Source organism: Mustela nivalis, assembly GCF_964662115.1.
Source record: "Mustela nivalis genome assembly, chromosome: 15".
NCBI lineage: Eukaryota > Metazoa > Chordata > Mammalia > Carnivora > Mustelidae > Mustela > Mustela nivalis.
Window position 1 is genome coordinate 36,586,526 of NC_139034.1, and position 27,273 is coordinate 36,613,798.

Consider the following 27,273-nt stretch of genomic DNA (forward strand, 5'->3'; position numbering starts at 1 on the left):
AAAATTATTTAAAGCCTTGATTTTACTTCACTATGGTTTTTATTCTTAACTATTAGCATAACTGAATGATTGTTTTGTGTCAGGTACCATGTGTGTTATCTCACTGAAGCCTACTCCGTACAACACAAGCTGCCTGCAGCCGCTCCAGGGGAATGTGCTGGAAGTAGGATACAATCCCTCATCTGAAACCAGAGGACAGCTTCTTAGCAACTCTAGCAAATCACTCTCTGTTATGGTCAGGGAAAGATGTAGAAGGCAAAAGGTAGAGAGGGGAAACTCAAAATTTTCAGCTTATTACATTTAATAAAGTTACATTTAATGTTTTACTTTAATTGTAAGGAAAGAGGAAGGGAAGAAAGAATACTATGCTAGAACCTTCCCAGAGGATCATCCTCCATAGACCCCATGAAATGGACTTAATAGGCTCCCTTGGGATTTGGTCCAAGCTGGAACACATGAATACCGAATGCGCAGAACAGTAAACCTCTACCGAGCACCAAGACGAAAAGCTCGTAGAACTAGAACTTTTAATGCATCCACAACCTCAAGCATTTGTGAGTCACATTCTTCCAAATTACCTTTGAGTCCTTTGCATAATAAAGTGTACGGCCTCGAAGTTTGAAGTAACGCTTTTTCCACCTTTGGAAGGAACTGGTTTGCTTCAACAGCTGTCCCTCTTTAATACTGGTCTGGGGAGAAACAGAAGGCCAACAACATGATTAAAATGAAATCAGAACCAAATAAAATTCAGAATTAATGACACAATCCCAGCGATATTTTATATATCATTTCCCAGAAATTACACAATAATTGATTTCCCAGAAATTACACAAGAAATTGTCTTCTTCTTTCTGTCCAACCAAGGGAGCACATGTGCAAAGCCTCATGAACAAAGGTAAATCTGACATGGTTCTCTATCCTTCAAGTAGTCACAAGTAATACGGGTGGCATGTGCACCAAACTAATACGATTCCACATGATGTGTACCCCACCTTGTATATAGGAAGTATTCAAAAATGGTGGAAAACAGAGAGAGGCAATATAATATAATGATTAAGATCATGGGCTCTGGAGCCAGAAACCTTCTGTTGACCTCTTGATGCCACCATTTAGTGGCTGGATGATCTTAGGCAAGTTATTGAACTTCTTCATGCCTTTATTTTTCATCTGGAAATGGGGATGACTCTGTGACATACCTTATAGGTTTATTATGAGGAATACATCAAAAGCATAGAAAGGACTTATCGCATGGCATACAGTAAGTGCTCATTAAATGTTAACCTTAGCTATGTGTTATTGTAACAAACATAGTCAAAGCACTAAGCATGGTGGTCCAGAGAAGGAAGCATCAGCTCTGTCCCAGGGAGGCAAAGAAGTCTTCCCAGAGGAGACTCCCCTGGGGTGGGTGTACAAGGCATTTATCAGAATGACAAGGGAGGGAGAAGCCTATTTTAGGTGTGTGCAAAAGTAGAAAGGTTTAAAACAGCATGCATATTTGGGGACTCTCCAAAGAACTTCCAGTTATAAATGCAGGGTAGGGTTTGCAGTGAGGGAGTGGCAGGAGATGTGACTGGGGAAGGGAGGCAGGCACTCTGTGATTCTGGGCCAGACCCTCTGCTGAGTGCTTCATGTATGAAGTTCATTTCATTATGAACAAGATACGTAGAACCCCCTGCTCTCATGCAGCATCTCTCCCTCCCTTTGTCCTGACTGTCCACATGGTACTTTGCTTTCAAGTGGCCCTGCATGTAGGTCTGGACGGCACCCACTCTCTCCTCCTGGGCTGCTCTTCCCTTGGATACCCCACTGACCAACTCCTTCACCTCCTTCAAGTCTTTGACCTTCTCGGTGCACCTCCCTGACTTCTTACTCAATACCACAATGTCATCTCCAAGTTTCCCCTCATCTTATTTACTCCCTCACACAAAAGTCTTACTTTCCTCTTCCAATGTATAATGTAATATGCATGTTTATTATGTTTATGCCATTTATTATGTATTGTGCCACCCCTATTAGAATAGACTTTACCTGGGTTTATTATGTCTAATAAAATTAAATTCAACATTTCATTTTAATTGGAAGGAAGGAAGAAGGCAACTACACTTATAGCAAACTAAATGTACAGTCTTCCTCTGAGATGGTCCTTAGGAGACATGCCACGGGACTGACTCAAACGGATCCCCTTGAATGGGGTCCAAGAGGGGTCACATTGATACTTTGAATTCCTAAAGGATCAGTAATGCGATGGTGAGCTTCCAGGACAAAAATGGCTCACAAAACCAAAATTTTAAATCTATCCCACTGGATTGCCCACTGATGATCTCAAGTGCCAAAAGCATTATCAAGCATACATGAAATTCAGATCTGTATGAATGAAGAGCAGGTACTAAAACTCATGTCTGATTGACTCCAGAGTTTCTTCCCAATTTCTACATTATGCCATCTTCTATTATGAACAAGACTTAAATCTTGGGAAAAATGTGTTGTCGCCAATAAGGTAGTCAAATTATATTAACGTTTACTTTCAATGTCAATGAGAGTTTCCCCATAGCTTGCTCTGAGACTGTCTTCCAGGAACTGTAAATTTTTAACGCTAACAAAATATTTTTGCAACTTCATACCGAAGAGCTCGATTTGGAGTCAGACAGACAGACTTCAAGCCAGACTCCACCACACACTGAAAATAGGGCGAGTTGCTTCAGCAATCTGTCCCAGTTTCCTCTCCTGAAATACAGGAATAATAATACCAACTTCACAAGCTTGTTGCATCTAATTTAATTATACGGTAATGGCTGGAGAGCACTTAGCACACTGTCTGGGTTACAGAAAACATTCAATAAATGGCAGAAAGTGTCATTATTATGATATCATTATGCTATTAAGTTCGTGGAGTAATTGCCCGGCACCGAACTCTAAGAGCTTCTTGGAAGAAAAGAGGAAGTCTTTGCAGGCCACTGTGAGGGCAAGTAACAGCTGGGGCAGGAGGAGAGCGTCAGGAGATGAGGTCAAGGGAGAAAAGAGCCCGGAGAGGCAGCCACGATGGGGAGCTCGCTTTTTAAGTGCAAAAAGCTAGTGAAATGTTTGAAGCAGAGAGTGAGAATGGGGAAATGTCCAGGGGAGGGACACCCCAAGGACTCGAGCGTAGGCTATGGCGTCACTGAGTTAGAGAGAAGTAGAGCAATTTGAGATGTCATTCTGGAGGCAGAATCCACTGGACTTCCTGGCAGGGATCAAGGGAAAGAGAGAGGAGAAGGACCAAGGAAAAGTCTAAGCTGTTGGCTTGGGCAGCTAGACGTGAGAGACCGAGAAAAGGACGACGGGGGAGTGGCGTTGTATCTGGTGTCACCCCGGGGAGAGAGGTGTCATTCTTAAACACAAAGTACTGAAATACTATAAAATATTAAAATACTATAAACACAAAGTACTAAAATACTATAAAAATATATCTTACCCAAAGAACAAACCATTTGTTCTTAAAAGTATTGGGATTTTGTACAGTTTTGTTTAAGGCGATGAGGAAGACAACTTCATGTTTGGTCTATTTATGTTCTATCAGCACTAAGGGAAGCATCAAATAACCTCCTTCATCCCCCACCTGGTTATCAGAGTGATTTTCCAAAATGAAAACCTGATTATGTGATACCACAGCTTCATTCTCTTCCCCCTGCAGCAGGAAGCCCAGACTTCCACAGGTACCACAGAGGACCCTGCATCATCTCTCCAATCTCGTCACCTGCCCCTCTCCCCATGCTCCTCCCTCAGCCCTAAACGGCCTCTTGTCAACTGGCCCATCTTGAAAACTCCTCTTCATCTCAGCTCAGATCCAACGCCGTTGCCCCTGGTGTCCCTGACCCTGAAGAAGAAGTCACTCACCCCACCTCTGTCCCTCTGAGGTGCCTTATCCTCTCTGTATAACAGCATCTATGACATCAGAGAGCATCGGGTCCCATGTACATGGTCCAGCCCTACTTTGCGCTTCCTCAGAGCAAAGACAATATCCTACACCATCTAACACACCGGCCAACACCTTAGGGCCTCTGTAAATGTTACTGAGCAACTTTTAGCTAAACGTAAAATAGTATGTCAGATAACTTTGTATTTTAAAAGAATGAAAGAATGAGAAAACAGGACCCAGTGGCTGGATATGACCTTATATTTTCCAGCCTTCAGCAGGTCTGAGCCTGCTTCTTCTCATGCATATAAAAACAGCAGATACGAGGCACAAAGGGGTATGTGCCCTTGGGTGCACTCCTTGGGTGAGAGGTTGGGGAGAGATGGGAAGAGGAAAGGAAAACGTCTATCTATCCCGATTGCTAATTTAGAGATGATCCTTACATAGTCACTTTTAAAGCAAATAGCTCATCTGGTTTTTTTTTTTTCTATATCACTTTATGTTCTTTAAATCTTGCATAAGCATGAATTAATCTATAATGTGTGAGGCTGTGGGGGATACAAAGATGTGTAAGATACAGTCCTTATCTTCATGCATTTACAAACTTTTTAATGTTACACGGTTAATTTTAAAGTCTTAAAAAAAAAAGAAAAAAGAAAAAACATTCTGAGGCTACTTTCTTCTAAGAGATGGGATTTAAAACATTTAATTAGAAGGCAGTTATTCACATCAAAGTAAATCCTCAAAATAAACTTGTTTATATATGACTAGTTAAACAACACTTCATATAAAAGAAGGAGCATAACAAAAAAAATGATTAATTTGCAACAGCTCTAGAAAATATAATCATATTATCAAAGTATGGTTCATAGAAAAACATGTGTGGGTCCAAAAACATTTCCAAATACTGTGTATACTATGTGGATAAACAAGCAATCATTCTTTAAAATCATAATATTTATTATGTTCAATGTTGATGTTCAAGTAGAATAACAATTTGAAGTTAGGAACTAATATAAGAAAGTTATGGTAAGAGAGTTATGATTAAGAACCTGTTAAAATTAAGTACAAAAATTTAATTTTATTTTCTTCACAATTTCTTGGCTAAGGGATAAACTCTCCCCTCTATCAAGAAAAGGCTTAGAAATGTTTACATTTAACTGGCCTATTGGGTTAGTACTACCCAACACTCATGAAAAGTCAGTAAAGCCATAAAGACTTAACTGTAATCCAATAACCCAGTTTCCAGGTGTTAAAAACACAAAGTTCAATGAAAAACTTGGTTTTGAAAAAATTTTTTTTCAATAAAATAAACTTTAAGTTGAAAAATCTCTTATCTAGTTGGCTTTTAAAGGAGGTCTATAATCTAATGTCTTAAGGCTGTAGAGTTGTTCATTTCATGTTCCTTGTATAGCTCAAACAGAAGTCATTTCTCTTATAATCACACACACACACACACACACACACACACACACACACACACACACACACACTGCTCTAAGATTTCACCTACAATTTCAGAAGCACTTGTGTGCCACAAGTTGAACCTATTGGATGGAATACTACTTTAGCATCCCAAGGAGAACACAATTTTAATAGTCACTCAGTGAGCCATTTTGCAAAGCTAAGAATTTTTGAAAAATCAGTCACTGCCTGATTTATCTGATAAATGTACATTTTCGCATGCTGACTTTTTTTGGCCATCGAAATAGGTGTGGTGAAAAGCTTGATATAGTGAAATGGAAATGTCAGTGATGACTCATCTTTTACAGATGTCTTCAAAAATTCCAGAAGAATCTCTAGCTTTTCCTCCTCTTGTCCTAACATGACCCCCTTAACTTCTCTTCTAAGGAATGGGAATGAAATTTGTTGTTATGGACTGAATGTTGGCGTATCTTCCCAAAATTGAAATCCTAACCCCCAATTTTTTGGTATGAGGAGGTAGGGCCTTCAGGATGTGCCCTTATAAGACAGACCTCAGAGAGTTCCTTCTGCCACATAAGGACACAGCAAGATGACTGCCATCGCTGAACCAGGAAGCAAGACCTCATACTACACGAGATCAGCAGGTGCCCTGACTGGGACTTCCCAGCCTCCAGAATTGTGAGAAATGAATTTGTTGTTTAAACAAATGTATGGTGTTTTTCTTATAGGATCCTGAACAGACTAAGACATGGGTCAAGAGAGTCTTCATACCATCGTTCTCATCTCTCTCTCTCTTTTTTAAAGATTTTATTTTGAAGTAATCTCTACACCCAAAATGGGACTCAAACCTACAACCCTGAGACCAAGAGTCATGGACTCCACTGACTGAGCCAGCCAGGTGCCCCAAGACCCCTGCTGCATCTCTCTTAACTTCTGTCAACTCTACCCCGCAAATAGAAAATCTTTCTTTGAGGCATATATTTCCTTATCCATTTTGTTATATAAGCTCCCAGAAAGCTGTCTATGCCTTCCTGGGTGTCTGTACAGAACCTCTAACATCGTGAGTCTATTTGACTTTCTTTAATGGTAAGCCTCTTTAGTTTTATGGATTTCAATCTCTGAGTTGGAAATAATACCTGTATGTCACCATGTGCTACATTGACACATGAGACAGTAGGTATGAAAAAATACACAATTCTTTAAAAATGTAATATGAAAAAAATGTTTAAATGTAGCATGGCAAGATATTATCTTGACTGTCATTGGCCCCCATCATAAGTATTATTTATTATAGAAAGGTTTCCCTTCCTCAGTCCATCCCTTTCCACTCTTCCTGCCATTGCCTTAGTTCAAGCTCCTTTAACTCCCTTCAAATCAACAGTTCCTTAAACGTCCTTCATGCTTCATGCTATCAATTTTTCCCACCATTGGTCCATTCTTCCCACTATGGACAGAATTATCCCTGAAAAACAGACAGGATCCTGCCAAACTCTGGTTTAAAATAGTCAGTGGTTTCCTATCACCCATAGTATAACTCCAGCCTTGTGAGCTGAGCACACAGACTCCTCCTTCCTCAAGTGACCCACCTTCTTTTATAGCTAAACCTTCAGGAGTCCTCCTAAATCCACCTAACAGCAGGGTAGAAGAGAAGCATTTGCTACTCCTCAAACCCTCTATCCCTCCCCATGTCTGGCCTCTTTCAAGAGCTCTTCCTTCTACTCATAATGTTGTCTTCTGCTTCTTCTTATAACTCCCGCCCCATCCCATCATCCTTCAAGGCTCAGACCGCGATCACAGCTGACCCGCACTCCCAGCACTTTGCTCATACGTCATTTATAGCATGAATCATGTGGTAAGGGGATTTTAAAAAATTTTTATCTTTTTTATTTTTCGACTCTCCGTAGAGCTATAATATAGTCCTAGAACCTGACATTAAGAAAATCATTAATACATGTGAATCAATTTACTAAGTAATCAGGAAACAACGAGGAAGAAATGAAAGTAACAACACCTATGAACCTAAGTTCCCCATCTCTAAAGTGAGGATAAAATCACCTGCCCCGTATTCCTCAGAGTTCTGGGGATGAAACAGAATGACGTGTAAATATCTTTCATAAACTCCCAAATGCTATATATATATGAAGTATTGTAAGTAAGGTACTATTTTAGCAGGTCATACTTGTGGGAAAAGGTGTTTTAAGTGGGACTGACACCAGTTAAATAAAGAGATAACACTCTTGAGCTAGGGCCTGATGCCTACATAAAGAGAAGTTATCAAAGACTGTGTGTGTGTGTGTGTGCGTGCCGCGTGCGCACTAACTACTTACTCTATTTTATTTTGTGGTAGACATAGACAATTATGTTTGAGTTTTGTATTTTGTGAAAATCTTAATGAAATGAATCCTAAAAATAGTAAAAAAATTAATATAATATTCTAAGTGTAATATAAATGAGACATTTTAAAAGAGTAATATATAATGTGTATATATAATGTATATAATGTCATATATAATAGATAATGTGTACTTCCATATGCAAATGACTACAATAGTGGACATAACAGAGGAAAGAGATGACTAAATCTATCATAAAACCTCCATTAATGCACCAACCTCAAATGCCAGATGATATCGGAGTAAATAGTGTGGCCACTAGTGACATATCTTCTGAAGTTGTAAATAGCTCCTGATTGATAAAGTTATAATCAAAAGCCAAACTATAGAGGCATCTGGGTGGCTCAGTGTTAAGCATCCAAATCTTGATTTTGGCTTGGGTTATGATCTCAGGCTTGTGAGATGGAGCCCCACATTGGGCTCCACACTGGGCATGGAGCCTGCTAAAGATTCTCTCTCTCCCTCTCCCTCTGCCCCTTCTCAAAACAAACACACAAACTATAATCTCCCTTTTTTACACACAGTAGTTATAAACCTGGAAAATATCTTATAATAATGCCTTAAGATTTTGTGTTACATGAAGTTAGGTTTTAAGCTCAGGTGTTTATAAATCATGTTTGCCCATAATAATACCCTGGAGGACATCTGAAAGTCATAAATGATAGAGGGCAATTCTTTGAGGTTTTGATCTCCCTGGTATGTTGTAGGATTATTGGCTAGGAGGGCTCACTATGCCAAAAGCACTGGGATGATTTAAAACACACACACAGGGGCGCCTGGGTGGCTCAGTGGGTTGGGCCGCTGCCTTCGGCTCAGGTCATGATCTCAAGGTCCTGGGATCGAGTCCCACGTCGGGCTCTCTACTCAGCAGGGAGCCTGCTTCCTCCTCTCTCTCTCTCTCTCTCTCTCTCTGCCTGCCTCTCTACCTACTTGTGATCTCTCTGTCAAATAAATAAATAAAATCTTTAAAAAAAAGAAAAAAGAAAAAAGAAAACACACACACACACACACACACACACACACACAAACACACATTTCCAAAACACCTCTCCTGAAAATCACTGTTTTAAGGGTTCCGGATCTATCCTGTACTCTTAACCTTTATTTGAGCCATTTTTTAGAAGCAAATGTAGTGTCACCTTGGTGACGTATCTGGCAAGCGGTGGATTTGGAACCACTTCCATGAAGACCGTGTTTCATCCCATAAGGTGTATGGTCCCAAAATGTATAAAGTTTTCTCAACATTAATCCTAAGAACATAGTGCAATCATGAGCTAGTATTTAATAATGGAGCAGAATTTATAGCTACTATAAATTACTATTTTACAACTTAGAATGTCAGTCTAAGAAGAGCCAGTTATGGCTAGAAAGTGCCTTGGAGTCACTGGAACCTCAAAATTCATTAGCTGAACTAATTGAACTGATGTCTCTATCTTCCAACTAGCCTGTGAGAGACTTATAACAGTTCCTTGCATGGAGAATCACCCCTAAACCTTATTCAAGGAACACGGGAGTGAATGGAGCAAGGAAACCTGCACTCTTAAGGGAGAGCCTGGACAGGAGCCTGGCCAGCATTCTTCCCGCTGGAACCAGAGAAGCTTTTGTGGCCATCACTTTCTCCTTGGAAAATGTCCTTGAAGCAAATACAAGCCTTTAGTTATGGACTACTCTACTTTTTATTATTTTTTCCTAAATTGAAAGCCATTCTGTTTTTATCCACAAAAATATTTTTTCATCATTCTTAAGGGATGCCATCTCTCTTATCTACGTTAACATTGTCTCTGGGTGGCAGACAAGGCAGATATACCCGGAGGGTGTATAAATCGGCTACTGTTTAAAAGAGACTTTCTATCCTGCCATATTTTACCCAACAGCTGAACTTACATAATTTGTCTTGAAAGGTGGTCAAATCCATCACTCTTTTGATCCAATGTCTCTGAAACTACAAATCTATCTTTATCACAAGTCTCGCTAAATTGGGTCTCTCCTACTGTAACATTGCTTTTTTCTTTTGTTAGCCCTTCTAAATATTCTCTGTGTGATTATAAAATAAGAACTGTTTTCTCCACAAACATGCCAGAAGCTATACTGAATGACTGCAGCCTCTCTCCTCACAGCTTTGGAAGGTTGGCCATTAGAGCTCACTCTGTTCAGTCAGTCTACCTCTTTTTGTCAGTCACGGGTTAAAATGCTTCAAGCCTGGCTTTTCTCTCAGCTTCCAAAATATCCCTCAGTTCATCTTGATTCTGGGCCTTTTTGGGTTTCATGCCTTGCGTCCTTTCCCCTTCTGAATTTTATCCAACCAGAGATTTCTGACTCCCTTAAGAACAAATTTGAGCCTCTTTATGAAAAGGACTATATATGGGGCACCTGGTGACAGAGTTCATTAAGCATCCAATGTTTGGTTTCTGCTCAGGTTGTGATCTCAGGGTTCTCGGATCAACCACTCCACCCAGTAGAAGCCTACTTCAGAGTCCTCTCCCTCTGACCCAACCACTCATGCTCTCTCTCTCAAATTAAAAAAAAAAAAATCTAAAAAACCACATATATTATAAACATATGTATGTAAAATACATATGTATTTTATATATGTGTGTATATATGTCTATATATGTAATATATGTGTATTACATAAAACATACATAGATAATAAAATCTTTAAAATATACATATATTATACATATATATATATTATACATATATTCTATTAAATATACCAGTTGTTCTAAAATCTGGCTGGTCATCTGAACAACATGGAAAACTTTACAGACATTCAGAACCTCTGTTCATCTGTTCATTCAATCATTCCGGGATAGGGCATAGAACCCTACACGTATCAAAAGCTCTCTTGGTGACTGTTATCATCAGTCAGCTTAGTAAACACTCACATAAACAGTATTTAAGTAATAATGTATAGACACTCTACACTTAAAATGTGTCTTTCTCTGTGTGTGGAGCCCCATTCACATGTCCCCCCTGCCCTCCCTGCACCCCACTGGCTGTGCTCCAGCGGAGGTGAGGGGAGCAATGTGGGTTTAATAACAGAGTATGCCCATTCCAGCCCTCCCCTTCCTCCTCCTGGGAGCTAGCTGCCCACAAGAAACCAGTTTCTGTTCAACTATCATTCAGAGGCAAAACAGATTTGATATGCATTGGATGGTAAGGAATAAAAAGCTGGGATTTGCACTGGACACTACCAAGAGCTGGGTAATGGGGCGAGAGAGGAGTCCTTCAGCTGTCTACCCTCCCCATTCCCTACTATGTCTCCAGCTTGCACCACCACCCAAAACCCAGCCTGACCCTGCCAAGAAAGCAAATGCTGGCGGAGGAACTGTAGTGGTTACAATGAGGAGCTGTTTTAGTCGGGACCCAGAGGATAATGCAGTTAGCGAGAGGTACCCCAGCTTACAGAAGAATGGACAGAAGGTGGGCTTCTGGAACCGGTGTTTAATGATAATGGAATTGGTTGAAACAACACCTTTTTATAAGTTGCCACCTGGAACAGTTGTTCTCAAGCAGTTTTGGGGTACCAGAATAATCTGAGGATATATCACCAGGTACTTTGAAGAAGTAACCCAGAACTGGACCAGCTAAGCCTCCTCATTCTGGGTTTGAAGAGGGATCCCTCAGAGGGAACCCGCAGCTCCCTGACATCCAGTTTAAAAATGGTGAGGCAAGATGATTACGTGTGTTTAAACAGACTATTAAGTATCCATACAACAAAACCTTGACATTTAATATTCTAGAAGTTTGTGAAAACTGTTCATCCATTTGTATTCTCAGAAAAATATGCAACCTCCATTGGGGTCTTTTAATTATTACCAGAATAGTTACTTTTAATTGTAACACGCATGCACACACATTCTGATTCAGGCTGTCTGAGATGTACAGGTTGAGAGGAAAATGTAGTGTGGTCATCGTCCGACACAGGAAGCTTACAGATGCCAGCGCTGTGTGTACAAGTGGCTGTCAAGTCAAGTGAGGCATAAAACACTAGAATGGGTCTCTGGCATCGCAGTTTTTCATTCTGCTGCGTTCAGTCCAGTGATGGAAAAGGCTTTCCATCACAGCTCCTACCTAAAAAGGAAAAAATCCAAAATGGCGAATAAAAGCCAGTTACGCTGCAGCATGCACAGACCCTGAGAAGTGACAAGCTTTGCTCCTCAAGACATTGAGGGAACACACACAACAGGAAGCATAAGGGGAAGCTGTAGTGTCCTCGTTCCCACTGAGCCTCCTGAAAACTTAAAATATATTCACAGTATCTTCATTATTTTACTTGAAATATTATAAACACTAATATTTTGGACACTTATATTTAAATGTAAATTAATGCATTCTAAAGCAAAATCATGGAGGTTACCCAACATATCCTAATCACCCTCTTTAGGGGCACTTGGGTGGCCCCGTCAGTTAAGCATCTGCCTTCGGCTCGGGTCATGATCCCGGGGTCCTGGGATCAAGTCCCACATCGGGCTCCTGGTCAGAGCGGAGTCTCCTCCCCTTGTCTCACCTGTTGCCTTCCCTTATTGTGCTCTCTCTCTGCTCTCTCTTGTGCGCTCTCTCTCTAATAAATAAGCCTTTTTAAAAAAATAATTACCCTATTTACCAATGAACCATCAAGTTCTTGCTAAAGTACTTTGTCCCTTATACTGGTTCGTAATTTTCTTGAGAAGATATATAGACATAAATAACCTTCCTGAGACCATAGTTATTTTGTGACATTGTATTTGTTCTTTCCTAAAATGAAGTTCTATCTCTACTTTTAAGATGTTCCTTCTTAAGGAGTTTAAAAATGTACTTTTTAAATACTATTAAAGAAATTAAAATATCTGATTTTATAAAATGCTATTACACTTTTATTTAAAGGAGAACGTACAACATGCTCCTGCCCTATCAACAACAGACATACCTTCTTCATAAAATACAGTGAATTACAACAGATTACCACTGGGTGGCAGTGGTGTCATGCCTAATGCTCTGGTTTTCTTTCAGAGACAGAAAACACTAATAGTCCTCTTGGCAGTTAGATGAGTCCTTGCCTATACCTGTGACTGGCACATAGCAACACTGTGTTGTAAAAGGGATTAAGAAAAAAATCTACTTTTCCAATTCTGAATTTAGTTCTTCCCTTATCAAACACCCCTCCTCACTTCCAAGAATAATCTCTTTGCCCACATGTGATGTTCTGATGTAACCATTTTCCCACAAGGCCACAATGACACAACTATTTGGATGTACAGGCATTTTGATATGACCTAAAATAAACCACTAAACACTATGTTAATTTGCTAAACTAGGAACTATTGTATAAAACAGACAACCTCATGCCAGGCCTGAGTCTGACAAAACTGGTGCTTTCCCTGGTGTTCCCAGTCTTAAGACTGCCGTTCGGCTGAGGTAGAAGCTGGGGGTCAGTGGTATGGCCAACAATGGGATGGGAAATGGGATGAAGCTCAGGTCTGGTAAACTAGCCACATATAACCAGGAGTCCTCTATTTACTACATAAACTTATCTCAGAAAGGGTTATTGGGGTGTCTGGGTGGCTCAGTGGGTTAAAGTCTCTTCCTTCTGCTCAGGTCATGATCCTAGAGCCCTGGGATTGAACCCCACATTGGCCTCTCTGCTCAGCAGGGAGCCTGCTTCCCCCCCTCTCTGCCTGCTTCTGCCTACTTGTGATGTCTCTCTGTCAAATAAATAAAATCTTTAAAAGAAAAAAGAAAGAAAGAAAAGGCTATTAGCCATTCTCTGCAAAATATCTGCTTATTTTCTAGAGTCTCAATTATAACTTCAATAATCGGCCTCTCAAATTCTCTGGTTCTTCTCCAGAGATAATATGGGTTCCCAATGTGCAGGAAATTCTGATTTTTGCCAATTCTTTGTGTTTTGTTTTGTTTTTATTTTTTTTCCACTTCTTTGAACTCATAGATAAACAGATAGGTGGGTAGGCAGAGAGATATGTATATGTTATATTCAAATCATAAATTATTTTAATGATGGTTTTGATGGACAGGGCTGATAACTGCTCAAAGAATAACCCAGTTCCTCATATCTTCTGTAAAGACTTATTTATTTATTTGAGAGAGAGTGAGAGAGCATGAGTAGGGGAGGGGCAGGTAGAGAGAGAGGGACTCTCAAGCAGACTCCTCATTGAGCATGGAGCCTGATGCAGGGATTGATCTCACAACCCTGAGATCATGACCTGAGCCGAAACCAAAAATCTGACACTCAACCCAGCTGCCTATCCTATCAGATTTTTAAAAAAATCTGCCGTTAATCCTATCAGATTAAAAAATATATATATATCTGAAGGTTCACAGAAATGGATAAAATCAAATGTGAGTGTCCTCTGTGATTAGGATTAGGAAGAAAAAGATGAGAGATGAAGGCTGTGTAAATTACCAGGTGAAACAATAACACATACATACACACCTCATACCACCGTGGGTTCTATATTTTGGTCATGACAGTGAGTTCCTTCATCGGGACCCATCCCCCTCTGAGATCTTCCCTGCCCTACTTCATCCCTTGCCAGAAAACTTCAACTCCCCCTTCCTCTGTGCTACTTTAGTACATTGTTCTTCTGTCTCTCTTTATATTGTACTTTAATAATCTTCACATGTAATAATCTTCACATAATCTCTACATGATGTGTAGAGGTGCAGTACTATGGCCTGGGTGTAAATCATGGCTCCTTGGCTGACTGGTTGTTAAAAGATGTTGGGCAAGTTACTGCACCTGAGCTTCCTCTCTTTCACAAGGCGGATGATGATGACAATAGATACCTCACAGGATTGTCTTCTGGACTACATGACTGAATGCATGTAAAGTACATTTCCTGACACGTAGCGCTCAGGAGATCAGTTTTTCTTGTGTCATTCTTGCTCCTGTCCTCTAGTAGCAGCAGACTTCCCAAAGGCAAGACCACATTTACTTCTTTGTATGGCTAGTACCCAGCACCATGCCCACCACCCTAGTGCTACTCATTCATGATCAGTTTATTGATCCAAACTCAACTATTCTCTGTCTTCATATCTAATTTTTCCCTCTCCATCCATTGTTCCCTGGGAAAGTCTGATCTTAAAAAGTAAACTTTTTTTCACCTGTTCATTACATCCTAGCTCACGATCTATGCCTTCTTCTCTATTACTACAAACCTTCCTTTAAATAAACAAAACAATACAAAACAAAACAAAACAAAACAAAAGAATATCCTTGCTGCCTCTTTCTTTTTCCTCAGCCTTACTAGATAATTTCCTTTTTTCTTCAAGGAAACATCCTTATGGCTATTTCCAATAATATCCCACATACCAACTCTCTCTGGGTGAACTTACCTTTTGCATAGCTCCAATTATGTTCTCTAAATATAGCATAACTCCCAAAACAAATGTCTGCATTTATTCTCAGTTTTTCACTCCAACTCCTTTTACAGCTGCCTATTGACATCCACACATGGAGATGCTACCACCATTGGAAACTCAACAAGTACATTTCATTTCATGTAACATACATCTTAGTATAATGGAAAAAAACATTGCTCGGGTTCCGGAAACCTAGATTCTAATTCTGAAACTTCCAGGTAATAACTACACAACACTGGGTAAAAGTCGCCCATCCAGAATTCAAACTGAATGCAGCACCTTCCCACAGCAACTCTGTTCCTCTTCCTGTGACCCCATCTGTTAGCAGCAGTATTATTTCCCTAAGCACACAATCCCCAAACCGCCAAACTCTCATCTCTTCTCCCTTCCTCCTGAATCCTTCCGAGTGCCATCAGCACGTTTGCAAAACCTGGTTTTCTTTTCTGCTCCTACCACCTCTGCCCCAATCGTAGTAACTTTGCGATTTCTCAGCCAGACACGAACACTGATCACCTACAAAGTGACCAGGACTGGCACTGGAGGAAGAACTGTGGAGACAAGAGGCAGACCACTGCCAGCACTAACCTGTCATTAAGAAGATCCTGCTGATCCAGTGTGAGTTTGGACCAGATGTGGGAAAGAACTCTACTCTTAATAACTCATTAAAGAGGCAAGGCAAATCTCTCAAACAAGTCTTTGCTGAATGTTGGTAGGAACCAAAGGAACAAAACACCAAGGACCATGGTATATGGTATGAACAAAATACCTCTTGTTCTCCAGGTCTGTAAGCCCAAACAGGGACCTCAGGACCTTTCTGTCTTGGGTCCCCCAGCCAGTGCAGACCAGGTACTCTCCTATCATCAAAAACAACAGGCTCAGAGAAACACCACACTCAAGATCTCCAAACCCAAACCAAGAAGCCGAACCCTCCTGCTGGCCTGGCCGGGGCGTGTCCTCACAGTTCTTGCTGCTCTGAGTAGAGGAATAAGGGATGCTAGCCAACTGGGGCCAGCCCCCACTGGACACTGCAATCCAACCCATGTGTCCTATTGTTCATAAAAGAAAATCATATGGACATAAACTGTTCCCTCCTAATTAATTATCCATACTCCTTCTGCGTAGAATTGTTTTCTTAAGATACAGCTCTCATCCTATTACTTCCCTGTCCAAAGTCTTTGTTGGTTGCTCCTAAACCACAGAGTAAAACAAAAACTTTGCTTTTAGGGCCCTTGACTGTCCACACCTTTTCTGCTTTTGTATCCTCCTATCTTGGTGCAATTTCTCTCCTTATAGCTCTGTAGCTTCTGGTCTAGGCACATTGGTCTACCTACCACCACCTGAACAAAACACACATCCTCCTATCTTGGGGACTCCACGTCAGTCTTTCCAGAGACCCAGGATCTTGCCTCTCATTGACTCACCTTAAATGTAGGGCTTCACACTCCACTTTCCAAATGTGTCACCCAAGCAGTTCACTCATTGGCAATACCACGGGCTCAGTCCTCACAGAGCCCTATTTGTAAAAGGTAATGGATTCACAGAGGAGAGCAATGTGCTAAGATGATATTCACTCTAAAAAGCTTATCTCTCCCATTTTCAATACTGTCAGTGACATATGAATTCTGAAAAATATATTACAGTATGAAAAGAAAATAAATCATAAAACAGGTCCAGTTACCCACCCTGGTTAACCCTATCTCCCTAACCATCAAAAGTCCATCTAGGATCCAGATTATTTTGTTTCCTCATTCTACTCACACTCCAATTCACTTGAGAAAACTATCGGAAAAAAGTGAATGCTTTTGTTGCTGCTGGGATGGAAGGAAACACTTCCTTTCCTTCACTCCAATTACCTGTCCCGATCACCTGTCCTGATGTCTTGGATGCCTGTTAGGTCATATTACACGTGTTATCTTTATTATATACAATTCTCTGAATACACAGAGAATCTGTCTGCTGAGGTCATAGAGAGTCAGGGGAGACTCACCGCTTGCTGCCCTTTTTCTGTTATTTGAGGCAAATAAAGACTACTTCACCCAGATGCCTAAGAAATACAAATTCCTGAAGTGCAGAAGCAAAAATCAGGTTCGACAGAATATACTGTATTTTCTATATCTTTTCATTCATTAACATATATTTATTGTCTATTGCAAGCCAAGAACTAGTCTAGGCACTGGAGCTAGAACAGTAAACAAAAAGATAACAATGTCTGCCTTCTAGGAACTAATAATATATTGAATATCATGCTTCATATTGATTCTATGAAGGATTTTTAACAACTAATTTCATTTTAATTTGTCTATATCTCAAAGGTGTGTATAATCTATTCATCAACTTATAAACCTTAAGTATGACCCCCCAAAATCTGAAAATAACATGTAAGAGGGTGAATATAAAAATTTAGGACAATAGCCAAAGAACTGTCAAAGAATAGTTTTCTACATGAAAAAGCAAGCAGCCACCTCAGGGGGGCATAAACAAAAGTACAAATGAGCTTCAAAAAAAATTTTTTTTACCTCTTACTTCCAAGGAAATGTCTGCTGTTTTCCTTTTTTATTTTATACATCAAATGTTACAACCTTAGGTTATTGAGTTTAAAACTATATGCATATGCATACACTCACACACAGCCACACAAATTGTTTTAGAAGGCCAAGATCATGCATATTTTTTAATTAAAAGCACCTCTGGAAATTTTTCTATTCACGATGGCTGTGCTAATACTGGTTTACTACCAATATTGATTTTTCCTATAGTGGAAGAATGGCAAGTAACCAACCTCAGAAATGTTATGATGGGTGACTGTTGGCCTCAGGCACTAAACAGAACTTTGCTTTGTAAATAAACAGTCTCCAGATGGAAAGATCCTATGCAGAACAGAGAGAAACCTTTGTGTGAGAGAAGCCACTAGTAGTTAGCTCACTGTAACCAATTATTCCCCTGTCCTGATACTTGGCCTTCTAGCACCACTCCATTTCCTGGCCTCCCTTGCATGTGACCATGTGACTGAGTTTAGGCTGAGTGTGTGAATAGAAGCAATGGGTGCAACTTGTCATCTCCTTAAAGACACTTCACCTGGGTTTGAACTCACTTTCTGCTGGCTGGAAATGGTGATGCCATGAGCAACCTTGGAGCTGCCTGGTGAAACCACAGTTTTCAAGTGTGACAGGATGAATATTTGTGTTCCCCCCAAATCCCTGTGTTGAAACCCAATCCCAGTGGGATGGTATTTGAAGGTGGAGACTTTGGGAGGTGACTGGGTCATGAAGGCGGAGCCCTCATGAGTGGAAATAGTGTCCTCATGAAAGAGACTCCAAAGAGCTCCCTCACCCCCTTTGCCATGTTAGGACACAGGGAGAAGATGGCCAGCTGTGAACTAGGAAACCGGCCCTCACCAGACAGTGAATCTGCCAATGCCCTGACCCTGGGCTTCCCAACCTCCAGAACTATGAGAAATAAAGGTGTAAATATGCCATCTAGTCTCTAATACTTTGTTAGAGCAGTTCAAAGGCACACAGACACAAGGCTTTTTGCAACTCCATGTCCCCCTATAGTTAAGAACTTGTGACAGAATGTGGGCGAAAGTAATGACCTTTATTTATTTATTTATTTATTTGTTTGTTTATTTTGGCCTTTACATACTTTTTAAAAAAGATTTATTTATTTGAGAGAGAGAGAGAGCATGAGAGGGGGGAGGTCAGAGGGATAAGCAGACCCCTTGCTGAGGAGGGGGCCTGAAGCGGGACTCAATCCCAGGACTCTAGGATCATGACCTGAGGTGAAGGCAGTCGCTCAACCAACTGAGCCACCCGGTTGTCACTGGTCCAGGCCTCTATACAGGGCCTACCTCCTCTATGTTCTCTTTGCCATTTTCTGGCCAGAACCTGGAAATGGTGACATAGCTTTAACCATGCAGACAATGAACCTGGGGAAACATCCAAGAAACAACATGGAAGGAACAAGGATCCCGAATGGCCCAGTGTAGCAGAGATATCTCCTCACCTCACAAGATTGCCTCACACTGTGATGTAAGAGTGAAACCTCTTTGTTTTCCTTACCTCTGAATTTGGGGGGTTTCTTAGCCATCACAACATGGCAGCTGTAATATTCAAACTACGTTAGAACTACCCCACCAGCTCTGGACCACATGCCTCTGTACTGTTCATGGTGAGAGAAAATTTGGGGCTTTTGTCACAGCAGATTTGCTAGTCTACATACACCCTGTTCCTACCATCTAATCTATAATTAGTCATTATATATAATTCTAGGAATAGATACAAAACTCTATGTAACATTCATTTCTCTTTTCCTCCTTCCTAACAGATCCCTGATTTGGTTCAGACATCCACTCTTTCTCTGCAAGTCCTATGTTCAGGGGATACTGACGCTATTCCTCGTTTTAGCAAGTACCTACAGAATAGTTTAATAAATTGCTAGGAGGATTCCTTTTCCCTTATCAGCAGTAATGAGTTCAGAGGTAGGCTGTGACTCAATTCTGGCCAATGAGATGTGAGCGGGGTTCTCCTGAGGGGTGTAGGGGGGCGGCCTTTGGTAGACTTGAAAAGAAATTCTGTTGACAGCTGGAATTGATTCCGGCATGTATTAAGGATACAGCTAGCACAAAGAGGAGGGCAAGACCTGGAGTATCATAGAGAGAAGGGGGTCTGAGCCCACCCTTTCTCCATATGTTTAGGCCAGTATGGTTTAGGGGTTTTTGTTCCCTACAGCTGATGGCGTCCTGGCTGGTAAAGTATAGCAAGAGTCCCCATTGAATATACATAATAAATGAACCAATCCTAAAAATAAAGTAGAGATAATATACCACTCCAGCCCAATCATGAATTGAGAAAACATATTTAATTACCCTCACGCTAAGAGCATCAAAGGACACAGGAACCACCACAAACAGCAGAAAGCTCATCTAGGGTAAATAAATAGCTTTCTCCATTTACTTTCCTCTGATTTCAAAATGACAATCCACAAAATCATGAGGCTTAAAATTATCAAGACTATAAACCCCAGATAAATATTTAACAATCTCCCCCTTATCCCAAACTAAGGAGTTACTTCCAGAAGCAGAACCAAAAGTTTCATTTGCCTGATGCAGTAAATTCCTGTTGTCTCTCTTCAACTGGTCATTTTGCAGGTTATTCTGACACTTAGTCCTTATTAATTCTCAACACAATCTCCTAAAAGCTCTTCTAAACATTCTGTACTCTCATCAAACTCCAAATTAGTTCAGCCATTGCCCCAGACAGGCAGGGCTCTATTGAGAGCAAGAGCAAGAACCACATTCTTTTTCTTCAGTCCCTTTAATCCATTCAGAAGCCTGTTAATTGTCATGATGAAACCTATTCCAAAGCCATCCCAGTCATTTACAAAAATTAAATGTCCTCTGGTAGCCTTTAGTCCCAAAAGAACTGTATTTCAGTGAGTAGAATGTCCAGCCCAAACTCCAAACTTTATTCAAAGTTAAAGTTTTTCCTTGACCCCAGCCCAGGCTATTGTAGACAGAGCAGGCTTCTCTTGACTCTGCCCGCTCCTTTCTTCAATTCCCTATGCACACTGTCTGACTCCTCAAATGGGGCCTCTTTGTGGGTTCTGCAGAGACTTTCCCTCTGGAAACATTCTTCTGCAGCTCCCAAGGCTCAAGGTTAGCCCTGATCACTCCGAATGTTTGTGCGCCCTCCAGCCTCCATATCTGGCAGGAAAGGCCCTTGGCTGGAGCTACTCTTTAAAAAAGACCACCAGGGCCTCTCCTGGTCCATGGAAGACAGACCCTCTACCTTGTGATAAGTGAAGGCACAGCAGGCTCCCACTGTAGCCTTCCTCCTATTCTGAGGCCAGGCAGCTATAGCCCCAGCATTGACCTCTAAACGTCTCTGGTCCATGTTCTGGTCCTCACAGCCCCAGGAGAGCACAAATCAAGTCACAAGAGCCAAGTGGTCTCCTTCTAACCCATTCACTTAGCTAGAGGGGCAATGCAGGGATTCCTTTCCTTCTAGCCCTCTCAGTCCATCTTGGCACACCTTCAAGGTATTGGGCAAAAGGGTGTAAACCTTCCTTAGGAATGTGGATATCATTGCCACCTACTGTTTTCTATGCAACCTTTCGGGGCTTCAGCCAAAATCAAAACACAGTGAAACTTATGTCAATATAAGTTTCGACTGTTTTTCATACTATCCAATATATCTGCCTCTTCCTACTTACTCTTCCTCCAATGTCTGTAACAGATTCAGTCCTTCTGTTTCTACATGATGTTTTTCCACCCACCTCCTTTTACTTGGCCATTACCTTTTCCCCGATGTCTCTCCCTCTTGCCACCGTCAAATCTCTAGAACCAAGTGTCTAAACGCATCGCTTTTATTTCTTCACCAAACATTTCCTCTGACCATTTCCTCCAGACGTCCCTGAAACAATTTTCAAGTCATCTGTGAACCTTTAGACCAGTGCTGCCCCATAGAACTTTCTGCAGTGATAGAAAATGTTCTAAATCCACATTGTCCATCCATGAGCCACAGAAGGCTACTGAGCACTTTGAAATGCACTGAAAGACAAAATTTCTTCTTGCGTTTAATTTTAGTTGATTTTAACTAAAGGAGCCACACATGGATAGTGGCTATTGTGCCCGACAGCACTGTTCTAGACAAATCAAATTGTTTGTTCCCAATTCTCAATCTACGTTAAAGTTGCATCATTTGGTACCATCAGTGTTCTTCCAGGAACTTTGCTTTGACCATCAGTCTAGACGACGATTTTTAAAGAATTTAAATTCAATGGGGGTAAGGAAAGAGCCCAGTCTGGCTTGGGGAAATAGCATGGACATACGCAGAGAGTAATTAATCAGCAAATGGTGTATACAAGGGGGAAAGGAAAAGACAGGAGTGAAAAGAAAAAGCATGGTAGAGCAGAGAGGATGAGGGCAGGATGGGGACTGGGTGCATAAACTAGGGATAGATCATAAAGACCACTAACAGCTGGGGGAAATGAATCATGGGGGTAATATTTAGAGCAGAGAAGATACTTACAGATGAGAACACAAAGATTTGCTTAAGGTCACAGAGCATCTTGTGGCAGGGCTACAGGTAACATCTGGGTTTGCTTTCCCCCTCCACAGGGTTTAGTTTCAAGCATTTAATTATGAACTTCAGTGTTCTAAGAAAACTAATTCTGGCAATGGTATGCAAGAGTGATTAGAAAGAGAAAATCTAAAGGTGCGGAAGGCAGCTAGGATAATGCAAGAATAAGTCACACTGAATGTCTACAAGGTGGTTTTCAAATTGTATTAGCAATTGATTCTCAATGTATCAAATACGTAGGTGAGATGCTTTACTAAAGTCAATTTATCTTTAGGTTTAAGTGGATAAAATTATATGCTACTAAGACAATTAATCGGAACGGAACTGTTTGAAAGTCAAGGCTTTTTCCAAGCAGGAGTTACCATGGTGGCGTAAGTGTATGTGTTGGTGGTTTTGTAGTTAATGTCAATGCTCACCAACCCCTGGAAGAAGCCCTCAGCCTTCTCTGAACTACACTGTGAAAATTACTCAACCACAGGTCAGGGTTCAAGATCCCCATGCCCATCATCCTGCTTTGCTGGCTTCCATCACAGCTATCCCCTTCAAATAGACTATGCGATCTACTTAGTTATTATACTTCTATTTTATAGGATTATACAATTCATATTCCTATCTGATTTTTGTATGTTTGGTTCACTGCTGCATCCAGTGGCAAAACAATTACTCGGCACATGGTTGGTGCTCGAAAAATATCTGTTGAATGAATGAGCAAAATATCTTTTTGGTGGGGGTTGTACACAGAGGGAGAGAATCTTTCTTTTATTATTGCATTTTGTTAGTCCCCATATGATACATCATTAGTTTTTGATGTAATGTTTCAAGATTCATTGTTTGCATATAACACCCTGTGCTCCGTGCAACATGTGCCTTCCTTAATACCCATCACTAGGCTCTCCCTTCTCCCCAAGGCCCTCCCCTCTAAAACCCTCAGTTTGTTTCTCAGAGTCCACAGTCTCTCATGGTTCTTCTCTCCCTCCAATCTCCCCTCCCCTTAGCTTTTCCTTTCCTTCTCCTAATGTCCTCCATGTTATTCCTTATGTTCCATAAGTAAGTGAAATCGTATGATAATTGATACTTTTGATAATTTTCTCTGCTTGACTTATTTCACTCAGCATAATCCATGTTGATGCAAAAGTTGGGTATTCATCCTTTCTGATGGCTGAGTTATACTCCATTGTATGTATGGACCATATCTTCTCTATCCATTTATCTGTTGAAGGGGTATTTCGGCTCTTTCCACAGTTTTACTATTGTGGCCACTGCTGCTATGAACAGTGGAGTACATACGGCCCTTCTTTTCACTGTATCTGTATCTTTGGGGTAAATACCTACTAGTATAATTGCAGGGTCATAGAGTAGCTCTATTTTTAATTTATTGAGGAATCCATACTGTTTTGAGAGAGAGAATCTTAAGCAGGCTTCATGTTCTGTGCAGAGTCCAATGCAGGGCTCGATCTCATGACCCTGAGATCATGACCTGATCATGAGCCAAGACTGAGAGTCAGATGCTTAACGGATTGAGCCACCCAGCGCCCCTGAGTAAAGTATCTTTCAAGCCTTCATCCTTGTTTATAGCTCTGCTTCATGTGCAGTGAAAATCGCCTCAGCCAGAACACCTTCTATACCAGCAACACTACCCTACACCCAATGCCTATATGGCATCAGGCCTTCCCCCCTGTGGATTTGGCATCAACCCCCATGCCATCCATAGGATCTTCTGCAAAACACTTTGCTAACATGTCTGCTTTTCTCCTGAAATCTTCAATCCATGTCTACTGTGCCCATGAGGGGGTACCAGCTCCCTGAGGGACTTTTATGCAGCCCCAGCACTTTGCACATGCCAAGGCACATATTAGGTGCTTAAATAAACATATTGAGATGCTAGAATCGAATAGATGAACTGGAGACATATGGCAAAGGAAGAATCAACGAGGCTTGATAATGTGAAGCAGAGAGAGAGGAGAATGGAACAATCAGCAGTGCCATTAGCACAAGGAGACACATAAGTGGGCTGCCCAAGCACTGTGATATGCAAGCAGAAACAGGGCAAGTACTTAGTGGGAAGCTGTGGGTTGGAATCAACCGAGAAAGAACTGGTGAACTCGGCATCTTTACGGTTACTCACAACTCCATGGCTATGTGAATCAGTATGGATGAGAAGATGAGTTTTAAATAAGCCTTTGTTACAAAAGGATGTCCAGAGATGAAGCATCTCTTTGTTGTGTGTCGGCCAAGATGGATTTTCCTCTACTGTGACCTTTCATAGTATTTAAGTCTATTATAAAATGTGGCATTGAATTATGTGTATATGCATCTGTCTGTCTATATAGCTATCTAAGGAGACAAAAAATTTGGTGGAAGAGATGGAAAATGGAGTTGAGAAAATTTCCCAGAAAGCAGGACGAAAAGATGAAAAGCTGGGAAATGGGGTAGGTAAGGGGAAGAGGAAAATGGGATGAGGGATAAGTGGAGAAGGTCTAGCACCAAGTTCATAAAAATCCCCCCCCGCCCAAAAAAGAACAGAGAAAACAAAAGAGAAGAGGTAATTCAAGCCAATTTCTCAGAACTGAAAGGGCATACAAAAAGCCCACACAATGGATGAAAATAAACCCATGTGAATATTGCTGTGAAGTTTCAGATTCCTGAGGAAAAGTGAACTTCCCAGAAGCTTCCAAAAATAAAGGAGATGAAAGGCACACAAAGCATCAAAGATCCAAGTTGTAAAGAATTTCTCATTTCTGGAAACTACAAGATAGGGGAACCATGTCTTCAGTGTTCTGAGGGGAAAATGGCTTCCAAAGTAGAATTCGAAACTCAGCCAAACCACCAACCTATGTGATAGAAAAACAGAACCATCTTCAGACATGGAAACCCACCTGCCCAGGAACCTCTCCTCCTATGCACTCAGACTCATCATGAGTCCTTGAATAATCTTTGCACATTCTTCTTTTCCATGTGGTTCCCTCCACCCCACCTCAGATGACACCTCCCCTTTCAAACAGTCCTCGGGCAGGTACCAGGAACACTGTCTCCCAGCTGGGCAGCAATTTTATGTATCCTGCAAATTCACCCAAGCACCACAGAATGTGCAATGCATTACTTTTTGAATAAAAACTATTCAAAGTCATTGATGGAATAAACTAGGCCAGTCTGGAATGATCGTAAAACGTTTACCACATAAATGGAATCAGAGCTGAATTTGAAGTCTCTCAAAAATTGCTTCTGACCTAAAACTACTAGATTTACATAAGCCAAAACAAAATTATTCATAAAATAAAAAATTTAAAACTCTATTAAGAAAATGCAACAGGGACATGACATAACTTCAAATGGGCATTTGCAAATGCTCTGCTCTCTAAATTTAGACAGAAATTTGGATAAAGCAAACATAACATTTTTTAAACCAGATTACCAACCACACATAGTTACCAGTCAATTAACTAAACTGTGTTAATTATGACAATATTTAGGTCAATGGTTATTCACAGGGATCAAATCAAATACTGTTTTATGAAAGTTCAATATATAGATATAAATACTTTCATATGTAGATCATCAGAAATACAGTAAAATTTTAAATTCGGTCTAAGAAAAACAGAATGTCTTTTTTTTGTTTGTTTTTAAAGATTTTTATTTATTTATTTGTCAGAAAGAGACAGCATGAGAGAGAACACAAGCAGGGGGAGTAGGAGAGGGAGAAGCAGGCGTCCCACTGAGTAGGGAGCCCGATGCGGGGCTCCATCCCAGGACTCTGAGATCATGACCTGAGCCGAAGGCAGACGCTTAACTGACTGAGCCACCCAGATACCTAGAATAAGTATCTTTAACTTTTTCTCTGAAATGAGAGACTATGGAAGAAAACCGGAGGTAATAAAAAATGACTAATCATCAGTGTTCTAATAATGCAAGTGAAAAACACAATTCCTAACTCCAACATTGAATTTGCTCCTCCCATAGTTATGAAGCACTCAGTAAAAGTAGTCAGCGTTTATTGAGCAGCTGCTGTATGTAAGAAAGTACTGTACTAACATCTTTCACAGTTGAAAGAGAGAACAACTGTGAAGCAGGTGATGTGTCTTAGGAAAGCAGCTTGTCCTTCCATGCCCCCTTCCCATCCTTCGGCGATGTCCTGCTCCCCAGACTTCCCTCCTTCTCCCCACTTTGCCCTGTGTTCTACCTATATGTCAAGGGCTTTTGCAAGTCAGGGAGCCAACTGGCACACTTCACACTATCTCTTTGCTTTCTGCTACCTTTCTACGGTTTTCTGTTAAAACACAATTGCTAAAACCCTATAAGGAAACAAAGGAGTGGTAGCTATGATGCATGACATACAGGGGTGGGAATCTGTCCATCAGTCTGTCTTTCTGACACTGCGTAACACAACATATGGGCTTTGCATAAAACAAAGTTAATTCTGAACGTGAAATCTGGCAGCCATTTGTGCAAAAATTTAAATCTCCTTTACCCAGAAATTCTGACATGGTACCACATTGTATATGCATCCCTTAACTCTATCCAGCTGAAAGCACTCAGTTCATGACTCATGACCCTCAAGATTCAGGCCTGTGAGAAACAGGAAGGAAAAATACAAACCTTTTATGAACCATGAAAATGGAAAGAACTCCTACTAGAGAGAGATCAGGACAAATCCCTACGAACTTTGTGATGCTTTTCACAGACCCACACTAAATTCTACATCTCCAAACCCAACTCTACCCTATGATTTGGAAATGTATATTTAAAGAAGAATACGGTATTCATCTTTTGAGCATTTCTGACTCAATTTTTGATTTCTAAAGCTGCCTGAAATCTAGAAGTACAACCAAATCAGAGCAGTTCTTTCTGAGCACTATTTTAACTAGCACCTTTATGCAATTTTTGTAAGTTTTTCTAAAAAAATTTGGTTCAAATACACATACCACAGAACTGACCATCTTAGCCATTTTTTAAAAAAAGATTTTATTTATATAGTTGAGAGAGAGAGAGAGAGAGAGAGAATGAGAGGGGAGGAGTCAGAGGGAGAAGCAGACCCCCCGCCGAGCAGGGAGCCCGATGTGGGACTCAATCCAGGGACTCCAGGATCATGATCTGAGCTGAAGGCAGTTGGCTAACCAACTGAGCT

At 40.8% G+C, this 27,273-nt stretch overlaps 1 protein-coding gene across 7 annotated transcripts in view; it reads right to left on the reverse strand.

Moving 5' to 3' along the window:
• The window catches only part of DGKH (diacylglycerol kinase eta), a 203,198-nt gene that overhangs the window by 122,336 nt on the left and 53,589 nt on the right, over positions 1–27,273 (reverse strand). For all 7 annotated transcript variants that reach the window (XM_082701356.1, XM_082701352.1, XM_082701359.1 and 4 more), the window contains exon 3: positions 579–689. In XM_082701356.1, coding sequence (XP_082557482.1) covers positions 579–689 — 111 coding nt within the window. The remainder of the gene's footprint in view (positions 1–578; positions 690–27,273) is intronic.